The 21,587-nt window shown below is 30.6% G+C and overlaps 1 protein-coding gene across 3 annotated transcripts in view; it reads right to left on the reverse strand.

Moving 5' to 3' along the window:
• Window positions 1–21,587, reverse strand: part of LOC143231027 (uncharacterized) — a 79,390-nt gene that overhangs the window by 18,083 nt on the left and 39,720 nt on the right. For all 3 annotated transcript variants that reach the window (XM_076465498.1, XM_076465499.1, XM_076465500.1), the window contains exons 8-16: window positions 19,851–19,947; window positions 18,816–18,894; window positions 17,370–17,446; window positions 14,028–14,069; window positions 13,573–13,773; window positions 11,258–11,578; window positions 10,392–10,670; window positions 8,230–8,269; window positions 101–161 (exon numbers count right to left, since the gene is read on the reverse strand). In XM_076465498.1, the coding sequence (XP_076321613.1) occupies window positions 101–161; window positions 8,230–8,269; window positions 10,392–10,670; window positions 11,258–11,578; window positions 13,573–13,773; window positions 14,028–14,069; window positions 17,370–17,446; window positions 18,816–18,894; window positions 19,851–19,947 (1,197 nt within the window). The remainder of the gene's footprint in view (window positions 1–100; window positions 162–8,229; window positions 8,270–10,391; window positions 10,671–11,257; window positions 11,579–13,572; window positions 13,774–14,027; window positions 14,070–17,369; window positions 17,447–18,815; window positions 18,895–19,850; window positions 19,948–21,587) is intronic.

Raw genomic sequence — 21,587 nt, forward strand, 5'->3', positions numbered from 1 at the left:
CACACGTTCCTGCAGTGTTCAAAATATACCCAATAACTGTATCACTTATTCTAGGAAATATATAAACATGCATTGAAAGCACAGAAAGGGGAATACTCACACTGCTTATTAAGTAAAGCTTGCATTTTTCGTTTAAGTTTTTCTTGTGGAGTCAACTTCGACTGTTATAAATCAAGAAAATACAGTCACAACGGTAGCACAAAACTGGCATACATGTTACAAGTTCTGTTACAATGTCAGCAATGTATTTAACTGATAAATCTTTAAAGTGTTTATACAGATAAAAAGAGCAGCCAAGACATGCAAAGGTATATATATTTTTACTAGGATCATACTTAATTTCCAAAATGATATCAATCTACAAGTGATTCAAAGTAGAATTTAAAATAATGTACTACTACATGACAATGTTTACTTTTATAGGCTTAAACATGTTAAATAAATCACCAAATCTTACTCTTGTGTGCATGTGTGTGCACACACACACATTCTAACACCATTAGATAGCATGCTTTAAAAGTAAAATATCAGTTTCAATTTGAGGAATCACCACTATACAAAGTGATGAGATACTGAGTGTATAACTTACAATAGTACATTTACAAGAAACCTATAATGAAACTGATCTTTGATAGTTAAAACAAAAATAATGATCACTACTTTAATTTTTAATCACTATGATGAATCTAGAAATATCACTTAAAATACAACTAAAACTGAATATTTCAAAATTGATGCTGATAATAATGGTAATACATACAGCTTTTAAAGGGATAAAATTTTATACTAATCACCATTAAGAAACTATTTACAAAATAAATTCCAGTGTTCCAGCTAGATGATTTTGCCAGAGTAGTCCTACTCTTTCCCCATGTATATATGGGTATATACATATCTAATTCTAAAACCCCTAACTTTTATGAAAACCCACTTTAGTAAACAGAAACTACCATTTGTTCATTGCTTATCATTTGAGTTCTTAAAATACAAAGAAAGAATATACATAACATATAATTTATGAAAATAGAAAGATACTGCACTGAAAATGTTATGTGGTTATAAATTCTATCATATACCCAACAGTTTTTTCATCTCATCATGTATCCTTCCATGAGACTTTACTTTTACCAATAATGTCTTTTGCACTTAATATTAAACTTAGTTAATATGATCTGACAACAAAATCTTACTATGATTCATTTCAAAATTGTACAAATGATCTCCACTTTTTATTTTCCTGTAAAAACAAGGTAAATAAAATTATGTAGAGGTTAACTGATTTTTCTTGCATCTAATATTGTTAGTAATATTTTACTCTCATATCTAGTATAACTTAAGAGACTAAAAATATATAAAATTTATGTGACATTTAATACATCTATATGATTAATTTGTGACATAGATCTTAATTATCAAAAACTATTTAGATAATTTTGCCTGTTCTACCATCTTACATCATGTAATATCTATCAAATTTATGCTAAATCTACAGGATTTCACACACAAAAATATCAAAAATTCTATATAATTTTAAATAAATGGGCAAAAAAGACAATTACAGTTAATAACTGCATTTTAAAGAGTTGTGCATTTCAAAGATACTTAGATAGTTTCAATTTCAGACGATTTTGCAATTGGTTAGGTGTCTCCCCACCAACCAGTTAAAAAGACTGATTTCAGCTTAGAAAAAATATTAAGTGAGACAAGGGAATCTCAAATGAGCTTAATATTACTAGTGTTTTATCTTGAGGCTTAACATCTTCCCCCCAAACACTTTGATTTGAATGAGGCATGCAGATGGATAATAAAAGTGAATGACAGATACCATCCCTCATGATTGCACATGTTTAAAATAATTTAAAAGCTTTACCCATCACCAGCCAAAAGACTAATTCTTGAAGTATAAATATTTCTTTAAAAGAAGTGATATGTTAGAAGCATGTATACACAACTTGTTCTTTAGTTTTGAATACTTGTTTATGACGTTGTTAAAGTTCAGTCTCTTGGGATAGTCTTTTTGACTGTGTGAACAAACTACTATGATAGTCTTTTTGACTGTGTGAACAAACTACTATGATAGTCTTTTTGACTGTGTGAACAAACTACTATTATATCCGAAGTTACACAATGTGAAACAAACTTTCATTTGCACAGCTTCAAAGAAAATAATTATTACATTTAGTTTATAAGAATTTCTAAATTACTTTTTTCAATTTTTTCAGAAGTACTACATCTAAAAACAAAAATATTTTCTTTGGCATTAGACTGACTTCTTTTAATTTAATTGGAATTTGAAACCTGATGATTTTTATACTTACAAAACCATGGTTAAGAATAAATGGAAGTTTTTGTGAAAAATACATTTTTATTTGTTTTTATTTATTCAATTCTGTATTCAACTTTTGGTTATTATATGCCTAAAACTTTAGGAAAATTACAAATTTTCAATCCAAATGCACAAGTGATAATTGACATACATAATAAAACAACTGTATATGAATAAAACAAGCTGAAATATTTTATGATATTTTACAAGAAAGTTCCATTTTATACATACTATAAATTATAGCTAGTATTTTATATATCAATTTTATCGTGTTTTACATTCATTGCTGAGTATATTACACTCACACACGTAGTGCTGTTTTTATGTTGTATCTTTGTTTGTTTACTAAAATAATTATTTTACTCACTAATAATATAATTTTCCATGATCTAAAATGTCTTATAATCAAACACTGCAACCCAACAGTCCTAAATATCCTTAACTGACCTTGTTTATGGAAAATAAACTCTAGCTTCCATGCAAAAACTACAAAACTCAAATCTGATGTTACCCAACAAGAAAAACCCTCAGAATAAAACAAACGAAATTCCCAGACTTACACTAATTCTCAAAGCACTTTCTATCTGACCTTCATATGTTGTGTTACCAATGATTTATTCAAAAATAGCACACAAGGATATGTTGTTTACATCAATTTGAAAATTAGTTTTTTTCCACTTTACAAGAAGTGTTACCTAGACAGCATGTGTATTTTTGTTAAATATGGGAGATATGACGTGTAGTGCATCATCCAGTAATGATATGACATGTGTAGTGCATCATCCAGTAATGATATGACACGTGTAGTGCATCATCCAGTAGTGATATGACATGTGTAGTGCATCATCCAGTAATGATATGACACGTGTAGTGCATCATCCAGTAATGATATGACACGTGTAGTGCATCATCCAGTAATGATATGACATGTGTAGTGCATCATCCAGTAATAATATGACATGTGTAGTGCATCATCCAGTAGTGATATGACACGTGTAGTGCATCATCCAGTAGTGATATGACATCATGCATCATCCAGTAATGATATGACACGCGTGTAGTGCATCATCCAGTAATGATATGACACGTGTAGTGCATCATCCAGTAATGATATGACACGCGTAGTGCATCATCCAGTAATGATATGACACGTCATCATCCAGTAATGATATGACACGTGTAGTGCATCATCCAGTAATGATATGACACGTGTAGTGCATCATCCAGTAATGATATGACATGCGTAGTGCATCATCCAGTAATGAACAGCTCAACTCATACTGCTTCCAAAATTTTGAGAATATATATAATTTTCTTCTGAATTCTACACATTTTATTAATATAAACTATAGTGGTTATAAAAGGATGAAAAAAATGAAAGAATGAAGGTACCTACAGACATTTTGAAAAACAGACATTCTCTCATTTTATAACATTTACTAAATATTTTAGAATAGTTTCTTCACTGCTTCATAGCATAAAATTATTGAAACGGATTAGAACTATATTTTGTAATTAACCTCGAGATGTAAAACGTTATTTTGGAATGTATAATTTTGCGTTCAAAGTGACCTTACGTAACATCAGTCACAAAATGGAAAGAGCAAGAACATGTTGCTTCCTGATACACTGACAAACTTTGGTAACAACAATAGTCAAGGTCCACTGTAGGAATAATGTTTCTGTAACACATGCTGCTGTTCCTTATAAACAGATGGTGTTAATTTAATAAAATATTCTAAATAAATATACCATCCATAATACTTTCATGTTTTTATTGTATAGAAAGAAAAATTGTTTTTCGTAACCCAGATTCAAATATCATCCATAATGTTCCAATATTCTTATTGATGGTTATCATATAACGAGTCTATGGTACATAATAAACACAGATAGCCTTTTTGGTACTGGTTTTTCTTTGCTGTCTCATACACATACATTAGAAAAAAAAAGTTCAATAACCAAACAGAATACCTTTATTTTTATTAGTATATGTAAATATATAATTAACTTTTTGATATCTTCCCTTTGTTTTTACTCTTTAATAATTACTATTTAATTAACATCTGTTCACTTTATAAACAATTTCCTCAACTTACCTGTTCTTCATCAAGTACATTTTTAAGGTAAAAGACACTATGGTATGTTTTGCTATGAAGTTTACCTTATAACATTCTATTTTTTGTTAACAAGGGCATTTTTGCAACCAAAAGTCCCTATGGTATATTTTTACCATAGACCTATCAGAAATACATTTTCAGATTATAAAAATGTTAACTTTCAAGAAGATATCTCATCTCCCATACAGAAAAGAGAGAAAGACTAGTCAAACCTCACATGTAAAGATTAAGAGATGATATTCCTTGATGAAAATTGGTTGTTTGAGATCAAAGTAACAAAGATGGAATATTTGTCAGGAAAAGGTGAAAAATCGAGGCTCAATGGCCAAAGACACGTCAACATCAGGATCAAACAAGGAATGCCCTATCTCAAGGCAAGAACCTGAAGGAGAAGATGAAGAGAAGTATAGACCCTGCCTTGCTAAGGGCATTCACAGTCAGAGCCAAAGAACAAGGCACAGAGAACAAGAAAGGAGTAAGCCTGGAGTTGAGAAGGGTGGCAAAGAAGTCGATGAGAAGCATGCCCAATTAAAAAAACAACAACAAATGACCTTTAGGTGCAAAGACCACTTCACTGGTATAATGAGGACCAGATGAGAAGCAGTATGCCCCAATGTTCTTAGCTCCTAGTAAATGACAGGCAACAAGAAGAACCTGGTGTGAAAAGGACCAGAAGAGCAGGTCCAACATCATAAAGCAATGAACTCTGGGGTGAATGGCTCTTGAAGGGTCAACAAAAGATACAACTGTGGAATTGTCAGAGTGGATCCTGACTAAGTAGTTCATCAGCAGAAGCACAAATGGGAATGTGCCTGATTAACAGCAATAATTTCAAACATGTAGATGTAGAATTAACATTCAGCCTGCATCTACATGTCAGAAATCACGTAGTTGTCCAAAAACATATCTCAGTCAGAGTAAAAAGCATCAGAGAATAGAAAGATTTAGTTATAGGGCTACTGAAAGAATACAAGGAGTAGTATGGTCACACTCCAATCATCAAGACAATTGCTTGAAAAGAGGAGAGATTCACAAAAAACAACAACAATGGGTCCAGTAGAGGAAGCACATGTATGCATGCCCCAAAAGAATGAGAAATTCCAGGGGCACTAGAATCACAAAAAGTGAAAGAACCCCTTCAAACTTGTTGAGAATCAGAAGAGCAAATTCTGGTACATAAATATGCAACAGCTTGTAAGCACAGAGGACGAGGCTAAATTTGGCAGGGACAAGAGATGAAGCAAATGCATAGAAGTACTGAATATGTAGAATGTGTGAGGAAATATATATATATTATGAAAAGTCACTCCATGAAAGAAAGAGAGGTGTGAAAAAATATCATCTGAGAAGAGACCAAAAGAAGCCAACTATTCAAGAAAAATGTGCCAACCCTGGGCTTTGAACATGGTGAGCAGATATCTTCACAATACAAATGAATACAGAAGGGACCAACACTATGTAGAAAGGAAAAGTAAGGAAAGAGAAAATGAATCTGATGAGCAAAATATAGAAAACATGCAGAAAATGGGTCAAAAGTGAAGACTTTTAAGACACTGACCATGGCCAACTGTAGACTGGATGTAAAAAAAAAAGACCATAAGTAGGGGTCAGTGGGAAGAAAATATTTTTTTTTTAAGAGAAAGATCGTGAAAAAGAAATGAAAAATGATTGTTGCCAGCAAATGAGACAAACAGCAGAAGAAAAGGAAGATACAGATACCAACAAGACCAGACATGAAACACAGTCACTGACAAGAAGAACAATGAATTATAGGTCTGGTAGAGGAATGATGAGGAAAAGAGGAAAGCATGGAACCAGAAAGGGAAAAGTGAAAGGAAGACCAATCCAAATGAAAAATCAGGAGTAAAGAGTAAGGTCAAGGAAGAAGAAAATATAGGAAGATAATTATGACAACAGATATAAAACATCTTTTCAAGTTGTTAGGGAGAAATGAATGGTACTGAAGACATACAGATAAAGAAAGGAAACCTGAAGAATATCATGTACACAAGGAGGAGGAATGAGTACAATAAAAAGGAATGCAGCTCAACCCAATGATTCCTAAAATAAGTGGAACAAGGTAAGGAAGGACAGAGCAAAACAAATGGAACAGACTAAGCTTGCAAAGAGAAATGAACAAATATCTATAAAAAAAACTAACATTAAGTACACTGAAGTTCCTCAGGAAAAAGTTTCAGGCAGATAACAGAATACAGAAAAGTAGTAAGAAAAGTGCCAAAATGAGGAACCAGAGAACAAAACATAAGGAAAGAGGTTTGACACCCAAGCTGGCCAAATGAATAACAAGAACAGGGAAATGAGAAAAAAGAAAGACTGTGTGCAATATAAGACAAAATATCATGATACTGAAAGAGACAAGTAATTCGAATGTTAGAAAAGAATCATAAAAGAACAGATACGGGACAAGTCCTAATAACAAGGTAAATTTAAAAACTGTGGATTATGGAATAATATTAAAAAATAATAAATGACACAAAAAAATAAGGAAATGAACATACCTTCGAATGAAATTCAGAAGGATATTGGAATGTTAAGGTTATTTCTCGAATAGTAAGACACCACTTAAAGTAAATCAGGCAAAAGTCATAGTCCAGCAGATCATTTCCAACTGAGGAAAAAGAATTTCAGCCAAAGGAACAAAAGTAGGAGATCCAGTAAGCACATGGTAATCCACAATAAACTGACCAATAGCTGCAGCAGACCCCACAGTAAAGGAGCTTCCAAAAGCCATAGCAAAAATAAGGCCTGTGTGTGAATAACACCACTTACACAGGACTAAGTATACATCAATTTTATTTGAGAATTCACAATAAACATTTTAAAGCACATAAAACAAAAACTAAAGAAAACAAAAAGTTTGATGAACAATGCAAAATTCAACAAGTTAAATTCAGAAGAGAAAGTTAAATACATCTATTCAATACAATGCCAAGGAGAAGAAAAAAGTTGTATTAAATGCAAGTGCTTAGGGGGAGTTACTGTGCATAGAAACTGTGTCATGTTCCCTACACCAAGAGGACGGCTAGTGCAGATAGCCCTCCCTAATTTAGCAGTATAAGACTAGAGGGAAAGCAGCTAGTCATCATCACCCACTGCCAACTCTGTGGCTACTCTTTTACAACAAATAGTGGGATTTACTGTCACATTATAATGTCCCCACAGCTGAATGGGCGAGCATGTTTTGTGTGACAGGGATCCAAACCCGCGAGCCTCAGGTTACGAGTCAAGTGCCTTAACCACCTGGCCATGTCGGGCCTCTGTGTGCAGAAGCAAATTATTGTCTCAGAAAGTTACTGTATTATATTTGTTGTAAAGCATATGTTAATATTATTGTATGACCTTAGATAAGACAAAATTGCTATAATAGGCTAGCTTATGAAAACAAAATTACAAACAATAATTAGTTTTATATGCAAAAGTAACAATATATCTTAGTATATGAAGTTTATCACTTTGTTTTTAATACTTTATATATAACATGATATTGAAAAGTGTTATTGTTTATAACTAAGATTTACAATTGCTTTTTCATTAAAATGAAATTAACATTATAAAATCAGAAGAAAAAAATTAAATTATTATGTTTATGCATATAATTTCAATATGTATAATATTTAACCCACTGCCTTTATGAAATCTTTGCTGGAACACTGGAATTAAAGTATTAGTGAATTATACATATATATATATATGAGCCAGAGAAGAGGGAAAGCCTTAATGTGGTATAGGAAATCATAACAACAGGGACAATTTCTTACTGACTTTGGTGGCAGGAACAGCTTTACCCAGTATGGGAACAGGTCTGTAAAAATTAAGAGAAAAAAAGTAACTGTTCTTAACTTTAAAAAAACCTATTTAAAGAAACTACAATTTTTAAAAGCTACCTTCACAAAGGTTTAACTGATTACAATAACTTGGAAATTCCATAGCCATTATTTATGTACTATCACTTATCATGTTATCCCTAGCATGAATTATTTTCCAATAATTGGCCAACAGCAAATCATGTGCTATGAAATATTTGAAATGTCCCTGTAAATCCAGTCAAGAGATCACAGTTGTTGCCTGATTGTCAAAGTGATTGTTGTGCATGCATATATTGAGAAATTTGCAGACTGTAGTTTTTACACAGTACAGAGAAAACACTCTGATTCACATAAATTTAATTATAAGAAATTTGCTAAAACTCACTAAATGGATGTGAACATATCTAATGGTATAAGATTTCAATTACTCACAGGTGAACAGCTGCAGTCTCATTGCAGAAAATGGCAGTAAGAGTACTAAAAATAACATCAAAGTAACAGAAAACTGTTCAAGGAATACTCTACTGCAATGAGAGTGACTGTAGATGATAAAGTAAGAAATATAACCAGTATTGTTGGTAAATTTTACAGTGACAATAGACAGGTGCATACTACATACATTTCTTGTAATTTGTAAACACATGAAGGACCAACCATTTTTGAGATCTGATATCCAGTGATAAACTTACTGAATTAATATGGATCAATCCTCAGTTAAGTTAAAAATTTCTCATAAAAAATTATAATAATCTAAAAAGTGGGCTCCATAGTTATATGTAAAATAAATAGACCTACAAATTGAAATTGCATATGTTAAAATACTGAAAAACTGTTTAATTACACAAAATTGAAAACAGAAAGGGAGTACAATAAAATAATCATTGTTTTGTTAAAAAAATTCATGATTATTTAAAAAAATAACTGACTTGTTATTTCAGGCAAAAGATCATTTGTAGATTCTCAAGAGTGAATAAAAGTTGCAAGTGAAGGTTTCTCATGGACGGAAGCCTCAGGAAACAGACTTCAGTCACTTTACCAGACAAATGACCCACTGTCCCCATTATCAGTCAATATTTGTACAGTAGTTAATAAATGTGCAATATATCCTTACTACTCTAAACTTGAATTTCATCATATATAATATCAGAAATCCTTGTCTTTCCATTTGCTAAACAGATATTATGATCAAATCACAAACATCAAATGCTCATGGATTTACAGATATTATATTATGCAAGTATTACAAACCACCTTTACCCTTTGTAAACAAATAAACATAATACTGTCTGCCTTATTAATCTTTGAAGAAAACAGAAGGTAATACTGTTACCCTTTTTCTTTTATTATTAAAGTCGGTCAAGAAAACTGTTTTTTTTTTTAAGGAAGACTTATGTTTCAAAATAAAAGTATTCAAAATATATTTGAATACTAAATATAACTATCAATATAACACAGGATGGTAAAAAAAGGAAATATTAATAAAAACGTGCTATGATTGTCCAGAATTTTTTTCCTGATGTAAACAAACATTTCTTTTTTTTTTATTAAGAAATTCAAATGCTAAGATACTAAATGAAACAATGTTCAAGCATCAAGACTCCTTCTGACAGGTACATTTACATATCTTTCTTCAAGGTTAACAATCAGATGCATATTATGGAAATCAGTAAATAATCTACCCTTCATCATTTTACTTCTCAGAAGGTATGGCAAGGGCATTCACGTTAAAATAAAAATTCTAGAATTTTAATTACACCTACAAAAATGTACTGAAGTATATTACAAAATGTTTGGAATTTAAAAATTAATTAAAATACAACTTCAAATTGTAAAAACTATACATTTGTAACAATTTATTTATAATTTTTTTAAAAAATGACACTAAGTAGAATAAATAGAATTAAAGTATAAATCTGTTTTAACACTAGTTGTGTGGGTAGATGAGACTTGATCTTACAAAGTTATACTCAGCAAATATCGTAACTTAGAACAGAATATTAAAGCTATTTATACATACATACATACATAGAGTGAGTGATGTCCAATAGTAGTTACAAGTAAGTAGAGGGAGCAAGATAAACTACTTAAACGAATGTTTTTAATACTAATTATACTTACTTGGCTCCCGGTATTGTAGACATTTTGGTGCTGGACTTGTCAGATATTTCAGTATCACTGGTTTCTGACAATTCACTGCCAGAACGAGACAAGCTGGGCCGATAGTACGTTTTACGTGGTGGACTTGGTAATTTTACTGGTTGGTCTTCAAGTGAATCACGAGTTGGAGTCTTGGAATGAGACTTAGAATTTGATTGCCCTTTGTGCTTTATGTTTGATCTTGAACGTGAAGAAGATTTAGATCTTGTTCTCCTCCTTGTTCTAGAATGCGATCTGGATCTTAATAATGAAATAGAATCATGTTTAATATACAGACAAACATGGTACCAACCAGCGCTACTTACTTATATTTTTTTATTTTAAAAAATCAACTGTGTGTGCAAAGTGCCATTCACATGTACAATAAAAATAAGTATATTTCTCTACATCATAGTTATTTACTGAATTTGTATAACCTCTAGAACTTCCAAAATACATATGTACAGTTTTTCAGTATCTTTGTATGTTGAATTTGGTATTTACTCTCACCTACCACAAACTATCACTAAATCAGCACTGTAGATACAGTCTAAAAAAGCACAATGAGAAGAAATGCAACTTTAATACTCAACATAATTATATGAATATATGTTAAATTCAGAATTATATATTTTTAAATTAAGATAAGTACTTTCATGAACATGCTGCTCATTCATAACACAAGTAGGTAAAATGTTTTCTTTAATACAATGACATATTTTACTGTGTAAACAGATGTGTGCACACACACACACACATCTGGCAAGCTAGATTTCGATGTGAATAATACTGAAATTCTTCTTTGGTAACAATTCTAATTCAGCAAACTCAATGACAAACTTCATTACCTAGAAGAAGAGATACTTCTTCTTCTTCTTCTCTGATTACGAGATCTTGATCTAGAACGAGAACTGTAAGACGACGACCTCGAACGAGACCTCCTTCTATTTGTTCGTCTATGTCTATTCCTTGTTTCATCTCGTCTCCAAACTTTATGCCTTCTCCTGTGGTGCCTCGATGAGCTTCGAGATGACCAAGAACTTCCTGAAGAGTGTCTTGAGGATCTTGATGGAGAGCGTGAGTTATGTGATCTTCTTCCTCTATGAGATCTACCACTTGGTAGATCAGGTCCTATGATTTTCCTAGCTGGAGAGTCTTTCTTCTGAGATCTACATTCAAAAATATTTATTAAAGAATAAATATAATTGGCCTATGTTTTTTAAAGTTTAATACATGAAAGCTTTAGATCTTTCTAAATACGGTCCTTATGAGTTTTCAAATCCAAAACAACACAATCACGATAACAATAATTGGAATATCAACCAGAAGCATCTCAATTGCACAAAAGGAACTTTCTTTGCAACCCCCAGTTGTAATGAATCAATTCTGAATTATATTTCTCTGAACCTCACAAACAAGCAGGACACAGCGAGTTAATAATCCAAAGCTACTAATTGGAGATCACTTCTTATTACTTTTGTAGAAGAATGACTAAACATAAATGATTGTTCTTGTCATAAAAATAATCAACTTTGTTAACAGTAGATGATACTCAGCAGGTTAGATACTAAAACACATATAATGCTTGTTTAGAATTAAACACAAAGACACACAATGCACATATAATGAACAACATAATTATGTTCAGGAAAAAATACAAAATGCAGCCATACACGTTTAGGTACATAAGATATAAAAATTAACCATTTATAAATACCAACTTATATACAATAAAATATGTATAAACAATTTTCAGTTGCATCTGGTATGCAATATTCTGTGTAAGCACTTTTGTGTACGGTTCTCAAAAAAACATGAGCTATCAAGTTTCATGATAAAAAGATGTAGCAATGTCAACATGATGATGATTTCACAGGGATTTCTTCTCATTGACTGGCACTGACTATTAGGCACAACAATTCATGATTATTTTCCTTTTGTTTTCCTGGGGCCAATCCAATATTCCAAAAAGAGTATGTAGGAGAAATTACCATGGCTTACATTAATAGGTAAGAACTTTAAAGTAGCAAAATGAATGGGAAATGTTTAACTAAGAACACAAAAGTAAATATTGTTCTTTTTACATTAACATTAGAATAAATAAATATATACACAAAAATAGAATAAAAACCTGAAACCACATTGTTAGATTTAACTATCTTATAGTACCTTATTTCTACCCAACTACAAAATAATTCATTTTCTGTACTATCTTATTTTACCATGAAAAAAACAACTACTATGGTAATAATTTTGAAAAACAAATTATGACAAACTAATGTAAGAATAAACACAAAAAAATACATTACAGTGGACATCTGGTTTATTATTTTTTAAAGTGAAAATTCATAAAATTAATGACCCTGGAAATCCTAGTAGCAGTTTACACTCTAAAGAAAGTACAATAAACTGTTGCTTTCTTTCATTCACATGAAATTTACATATATAATATGGTATGAAATAATGGGAAAAATGTGACATTTTACCTGTACTGATTTTGGTTTTAAAACTTTCAAACAAGAAAGAGCTTTGTTAATAAAATACAATTAACTTCAGAATTTATATATGCAAAAACGGCTCGTTTGAGTTGAGAAACTAATTTACATAGAAGAGCGAACCCAAACGAGCCGTTTTTGCATATATATTTCTCTACAAGTGGGTTTTCTCGACATCACTAACTTCAGAATTTGTTTTGTACAGATGACAAATCTTCCCTCCAGTTGCAAAATACTACATGAAAGAAACCAAGGATAAGAAAAGTGTTGTAGATATCCTATTTATAAGATTTTGAACATTTTTTTACAATATATATTTCAGTTTATTCTGTTCTTGTGTCAAAATGACAAAAATCAATGCTGTATGTGTAGCCTCGCCTTTCAGAACAAACTGTTTCACACTGCTTTAAGTTATCTTTGGAACATATAAAGTGCACAATTTTAAGCACAACTGGAGGGATGATATGATATTAAAGTCACTATTCTCCCATTATACTAACCCTAACATCAAATATCTCAAATTCCAGGCCCTAGACTTCACTGTAAGAAAATTCACATTATGTTGTTGTGGTTGTCAGAAAGCCCCAGGATCATGTGAAGTCACACTGCTACAAGACACAGAAACAGAGAGAGAGAGAGAGAGAAGGGACTTGATTCACTCTACCGACCGAGAGTTCCTGTCTGAGTGTTTGCCAGACTTGGACCCTGAATGATGGTGTCTACGGGTGCTGGAAGATCTCTTCTGTTTAGCTAACCCTGATGCTCTTCCACGGTCTTCATCTGTTCCTTCTCCACCAAAACTGGTAATGTAGGTTATTTCTCCAGCGTTGATGGGAGATCGTGACCGAGAGCGTGAGCTGGAGTGAGACCTGTAAAAAATAATTACACAATAAGACTTTTTTAAAATCATCATACACTGTTTCTAGTTCTTAACTATTCTTGTAATAATATACCATGACAAATGTGATAATCATTTTACAATAGCTAGGGAAACATAAAGAGTTAATGGCTAAGTAAGTTATCATATAGGTTTTTAGTAAAATTGTAAACATTTTCAAAGTATAATATACTTCCAATAAAATGAATATTTTAATAACACTTGAAAATTACAAAGTACACTTACTTTGTGTATGGCTTGTATGTTGGACTCTCTCTTGCAGCATAACTGTAAATCAATACAAAACATTTAAGTTCCTCTTAAGATCCTGTGAAAAAAAAAATCAGTTTTGTTTAGCTCACTATAAAATTAATATTTTTATAATGGTTGGTAGCCTGTTATAGTTATCTAAGCCTAACAGCTAATTACTGGCTTAAATTTTATCTTTAGTTATCAGTTAGTTTATAATCTATCCTGCAATTTGATTACTAATCTATTGTTCCATGAAGAGAGGCCTAAGAAGAACTGTATGTGATTGGAAGAGCCAAGATCCAATCCTGAATTTTGTCATTAAAAGGGCACTCCTGTAGACTTTCATGAAAGTTATAGTTTACCGCATAATAGAAAGCAGGCTTGCTATAAACTTGTTTAATGCTTTGTATAACATAAAATAAATAGTTTTATGTTGTTTTTAATCCACGAGTTACGTTCGCGCAGGTTACTGTCTGGCATACATATAAAGTTTGTTTATTCATGTGATCTACATCAAAGTGTTGGAAAAAATTAACCAACTTGTATAAATTGAATAATCCATTATTCTTGTTACCTGATGATTATGAAACAGCACTGAAAATAATAAAACAAATTACTGTAAATAATGATTAGACATCTAAATTAATTGATTCATTGCTGTTTAAAAAATTAAAGGCCCATTAACTTAAAATCAAAATGCCTGCATACTGTACCAAATGAAAATTAAAAAAAAAAAGAAATGGCAAAAAATTAAACTAGAAAACATTTTCACAAAATATATAAATACACTGAACAAAGAAATTTACAGACAGCCTTGTACTGTACAAACAATCTTGAGAAAACATTATGTAACAACAAAGACAAAACTGTAAAATGCAGCCACAGCGACATTTGGCAATTAAGATATCGAGACTGCAATTATGTGTAAGTAGGTCAGATCGAACAGTCTACAGAAATAAGAGTTGAAAGGCATTGAGAAATTTGGAAATTGGGAAAAATGGACTCAACCTTATGGAAACTAAATAGCAGTTTTATTTTTAAAAATTAAAAAAAACTGCAAAATTCTAAACAACTGTGAAAAAAAGAAAAAAATACATTTAAAATGTCTGGAAGTAGTAGAAAGAAACAATCATAAAAATGAATCCAGGCAAAGATCTAAAATGATCAAATAAACTGAAGTACCTTCCCATTTCTCACCTCGTTTGCCATATGCTGAGTATCAGAGTTACTTTCACTTCTTTGTTTTAAGATGTATTTATATCTGTTTAGAAGCTATTTCAGTCTGTAACTGATAACGACTTTACTGGTGAAACCATAGTTGTAATAAGTGAAATATCTGTGGCATGTACAAATGTTCACAATTTTATAACAGCTTTTAAATTTTCATAAACTGACACCATTTGTGAAGTTAAGCCAAATATCAGCATCCAGTATGTAATGAAAACACTTATGTATTTGTTACTTCAAATGATAAGTTGATATATAAAATTGTCTTTTAATAGTTTCCATTTACTTTTTTTTTACTTTCTAATTTGTTACAAATTTCATTAAAACCAAGATTTCATTTCAAGTATTTAACAGCCATCAATGGAAATATTTCACAAAATAAGGATGAAGCAATGTAGTACAAAATATTTAACACTATAAAAAATAGTACAAGTCCATTATATTGAGCATGTGCTTATGACCTTAAGTGTTGTTTAATAACATTTATTTTAAAAGACAAGGCCCGGCATGGCCAGATGGTTAAGGCACTCGACTCAATATCTGAGGGTTGCAGGTTTGAATCCTCGTCACACCAAACATGCTCGCCCTTTCAGCAATGAGGGCATTATAATGTGACAGCAATCTCACTATTCGTTGGTAAGAGAGTAACCCAAGAGTTGGTGGTGGGTGGTGATGACAACCTGCCTTCATTCTAGCCTTACACTGCTAAAATAGGGATGGCTAGTGCAGATGGCCCTTGTAGTTTTGTGCAAAATTCAAAAACAAAACAAAAGGCAATTAAAAATATCATTATAAATTTTGACAAATTTCTGATACTATATTATTATGACACTAGTGTCTCAAATGTTAATTAACTATTAACTAAGTTATATACCCATGCTTTCTTCTGAATGCTAATAACTGCTTCACTAACTTCATAAGCTCCCATACTATACTACACTATATTCAATATGAAATACACAGTGGCTGTTTGAATCAGTGATGTGGCCAAACAGTTCAATACCAGATTGTAATCGTTTTAAGTTGTGTCCAACACAAATGAAATTGACACAAGTGATGCAAAGTACTACAAACACAAATTTATTTGAAACTGCAGACCAAATGATGTATACAATCATATCCAGCTGGTTAGTTGTTTTTGTATCTATTGTAATTTGCGTAAAGCAATGGAATCACTAACTTTACCACTCTTTTCATTTTTCGGCAGGTGACATAAAATATCTTTAGACCAAAGAACAACTGTTATCGTTTAGTGTTTAAAAAATTCCCTAAAACAATCATGTCTACATATATAAAGTCCCAACATAAGTTCTCTTTTCAGTATTTGAAAAATTCATAAAAGTATCATACCTACATGTGCAGATTAATCCAAAACAAAGCTGTTATCTTTTCAGTATTTAAAAAAAAATTACAAAAGTACAATACCTACAGATAGAGTTATGACCACCCAAATAAACTATAATTAATAAATAAGAAGTCTGTGTCAACTAAATAACTATGTACACAAAAATGATTGGAACACAAACTATATAATCCCAACCAATGAAGTAACCTAACAAAAACAACGACATACAGAAACACACACGAAGAATAACAAATCAAGAACCTGTATATTTAAATAATATTATGGAAAATCCATCTTTAACAAACTCAAATATGGCATGTATCCAAATTTTCTTTGTCATAAGAATAACAAAGTAAAGCACATAAAAAAATGCTCAAAACTGCTAATGTAAAAACTTATAGTTTCATTATTTTTGCTTTTAAGGTTAATGCTCAAAATTTTCCATCTGAGCATAAACCACATGGAAACTTTGAACTCCACTGAATACGTATTTCACCACTGTTTTAAAATATTTTAAATGTACTTCCTAGAAATCAGATACTTTACAATAACTGATAGAAGTATATATCAAATGGGGAAACAATAATGAAATAAATCATAAAATTTTATTTTGTTTTAAGACTTTTAAACTCATAAACAAATAATGAAGTAAAACTTCAAACAATCACTTAACTACTAGTAAAAGTAGTTTTTAATTATTTAATAACAACATTAAAAACAGTAAGAACTTTTATTTTTCATGAAAACAATTTATTTCACAATACCTTGGAGGACTAGTTATTCTCCTTCCTTGAAGTTCCTTCTCTCGAAGAGCTCTTCTTTTTCGACGAGACTTTCTTCCCTGGATGAAACAAAACAAAGGTTTAAAGCAAGAGTAATTTAACTAGTTGTAATGGAAACTCATTATTCAAATTATTAAACACAAAAAACTCAAAATACATTTAAGAAAGAAAAAAACAGAGCTTTTTAGTAAGAATGCATTTCTAATGTATTATTTCAAATTAAGTCTAAATTTTCTGCCAAAGTATCGTGTTGGGAGTAAAAGCCAAATTTATTAATAAAGTCATCGATGAGAAAACTAAACATTCTCAAACTGTTATTCATATTAAAATGTGATTTTTGATAAATAAATTCAGAAAAGGAATAAATATTCCAAATTACATCAATTTAGTCACAGAAAAAAATTTTGTGTTTCAAACATCATGCATTTAACTGCTAATAAGAATGTGTTTTATTATGCTCTCTGAAGGAAAATACAATAATCAAGTCACAAACATGCTGTTTTTTTAATAACTTTCATTTCTATTTTTATTTCCACATATAATTTCTTCAAACAAAACAGCAGATAACTAGTACCTTCTGTATTATTATAAATGCACTGTTGAATATTTGGGTTAAAATTTATGGTATTATCACTGAGCACAAAGTTGCAAACAAATCTGCAAAACATGGTATTTGCACTGTGCCTACCAAATGTATCAAACCTTAAAATATAAACACATTAAATATGAAGTCGATATTTAAGTTACTACTGAAAGTATGTATGCAAGTCTTCCAATTACTTCCAGTGCAATTCTAACTCACATTAATGACATATTGAACTAGTAGTTATAATGACTGAAGAACAGTGCATTGTACCATGTCGTTCTTACAAAACATGATTAACATAAAAATGTTAAAAAATTTGGGATTACACTTCATACAGAAACGTACACAGTATTATGAATTTTTTGTTTGTATACAGCCAAAATTATTGTTTCAAGTATAATATTAAATTTTTAACTAAAATAGATAGATGTTTTGAAGCTAAGTAATTTTTCACACTTATTTTAACACATTTTCATCAAAATATATTAAAAAACAAGGTTTTTTCAAAAAACAGAATTTAGAGCAATAGAAGATTCAGAAAAAAATCATTTGAGTTGCATGTGAAAACAATAATTCAAAACCATTCATATAAATTAAACTACTTCACAGTGTGATCAAACAGATCTGAAAACAATAATTCAAAACCTTTCATATAAATTAAACTACTTCACAGTGTGATCAAACAGATCTGAAAACAATAATTCAAGACCTTTCATATAAATTAAACTACTTCAGTGTGATCAAACAGATTTTAATCCCCATAAATAAAAAATAAAATTATCTGTATTATTATCCAACACAAAAAATACAACTTCTATGAAACCAGTAACAAAAAAGCCTACAGAATAGAGAGCCTTTTCTTCTTCCAGTTCTCTTGCCTGCCGAATCTGTTCTGCTTCTTCTCTATCCTCATGAAGAAAACTGTAAAATTATTGCAAATCTCTTAGCAATCTATTAGTGGTTTCCTGCTTAACTATGTGTTCTCAACTGCACTATTAGAAGCATCAGAACACTATTAGTAACCAAACTCACAGGTTATAAATAGGTTTTAGTTCATTATTCTTAGCATGGTGTGCATTTCTGATAATTTAATATCAAAAACAGCCAATGCAATTTAATATAACTAACAGGTCCAGCAAGAAAATACAACAAGAACACTCAATTATTAAAGTTCTTCCACTCTCAATGTCTCTCTTGATTTTTAAAGCATCCTTTAAAATGAGTGGAATGTTTGTTACTTATTAATTTACTGACTCAAATCATATTCAGAGCAATAACTAATGATCTTACAGTTTAACCGAATGTTAAACTAATAATACACGTACCAAGTGAGTAAGCATTTCTTATGTTTTTAATACTGGTTGAAGTATACATAAATGTGTGTTACAAGTTATTACTGGGCAGTACAAGATAGCACAAAAAATATATGAAAATTACTATAAACACCCTTAATTTATTCACTTCTGTAAAGCTTCAGTATTATATATACAAATATGTAACTGTGTCTATACTCATAGAACTGATTGTTAATGTTGACACAAACTAACTGCAGTCATTAGTACCACTTTAAAAGTAAAAATAATTTAAATAAGTCTTACTTATCAAATGGATGAAGACTGTGGAAAATACATTATTATTTAACATTATAGTCTTTTAGTTCTACAGCTTGATCCAATTTTTGTTTCTTCTCCACACTTGCACAAAATTTATTAAAAACTGCATTAAAAACAACTCTAAAGTAATTAAAATTGACATTGACTACATCTTCTGTACTCTAACATTTTCATTAACCCACGTGTAGCAGTGATCTAGTAATGAAAAAAAGTACAAATATTTTTACCCTCTTACAAAAAATATGTAAATAAGAAATATCTTACCTGATGTAATCATTTCCTTTCATTCCGTATTTAGTGGAACAAGCATTCATTTCAGTACACTGCTCCACAGTCAACTCTTCAACATTAATTCCAACATCTGCAATATAAAAGACAAACCTGTTGTTACAGTTTCGTGCAAGTTAACATAATAATCAAAACTAGGTCATTTTGACCAAACTTGTAATCACTTGTAACTTTTAATGTAGTAGGTTACATGTTCACAAAATTTAAGAAGCTAATATTACAAGTCTTTTCAACACAAAATTGGATTTTAGGATGAAATTTATTTAACTAAACATTTGTTTGTAAATTTATGGAGTAATGAGTCTGAATAAAACTAATCTGAGTGCATGTTGTTATAGCCAAAAATATAGAGATATCTTTATTTGTTACTGAATAGAATCTTGTGACACTCACTGCCCAAATTTTGTACTTTTCATAAGTAGCACTCATGACACAACTCACACCATGGAGGGCTATGTACCATTCAACAAAGACCATCATTTTTAATATTATCTGGTATTCCAAATACTTAACTTCATAATATCACTTGCTAAATGAGTACAGTAATGTATTACTCTTAGATTTTTAAAATTATAAACTATTGAATGTTAACTTGAAGCAACTCTTCAGTAATAAGATTATTTCTGCAAATACGCCAAATTTTATTTTTCCACATTATAATTCAAAGCAAAACACAAATGAATAATAACTAAACTTAACTTCTAGCCTATAGATCTGCCAAATACTGCCACATGTTTGTGGCTGGCACAGTTCACACACAGTCTCAGATTGTGTTAATATGTTGGACTTACTCCTCTGAATTTGTGTTATTTTGAATCAATCTTTTATTTTCTGATGTAGAAAACATATTAGGCTGAATTTTGCAGAATAAATGGTTTTATGCTGACTTTTTTGTGGTGTAATTAATAATCATGTTTACATGTACAAAGTTCCTACTATACACAAATGAAAGTTAATATACAAGTGTTTGTATGTTTTTTACACAATATATTTTTATGCTTTTTTATAATTTTGATTTTTTATAATAATTTTCTGAATAAAATGCATGAATTAAATATTAATGTTTTTTGTTCTTTTTAATAAATGCAACCAGAAAAAAAACCTGCAATAGGTTAAATTTTAATCTATTTCAGCTGCTCTTTCCTTAAAGTAAAAAAGCATACTGTAAAACATTTAAGAGAAAACAAAGTTGGGCATACTGTTGAGTTTCCAAAGAAAGAATGCCAAGAACACAAGATAATAATAAAAAACCACCAAAGCTTCAAGTTCCATACAAAATCACCAGATAGAACAAGGAAAGAAATTCTGCATTTAAAAATGAATCACTTAACTCTTAAGTATGACTCTAAAAAAAGCCAAAAAGTTGCAAAAATCTTCCTAAGAAGAAAAGTATCCTCAAACTGCTCCTAAACTGTTCTAGTATGAGGAAAGGATATGAATGACAAAAGTATCACTTCACCACAAAAGAACTTTTACATTTAGATGCCACAAGAAATTAGGACAGAAGAGACACAGATATAATTTTAGCACACACTTAACAACAGAAGCAAAATTTACGGAAAATAACAGTAATTTATTTTCCTCTTGTGAAAGAAAATCAAAAGATTCAGAGGCTAAATTAAAGAAAGATAGTCTGAAAATTTTCCAAAGCAGAAAACGCTACATACATATTTTAAAAAAGGGACAATAACTCCATAAAACCTGAGTAACAGG

This window comes from Tachypleus tridentatus, chromosome 10 (assembly GCF_004210375.1).
Source record: "Tachypleus tridentatus isolate NWPU-2018 chromosome 10, ASM421037v1, whole genome shotgun sequence".
Lineage (NCBI taxonomy): Eukaryota > Metazoa > Arthropoda > Merostomata > Xiphosura > Limulidae > Tachypleus > Tachypleus tridentatus.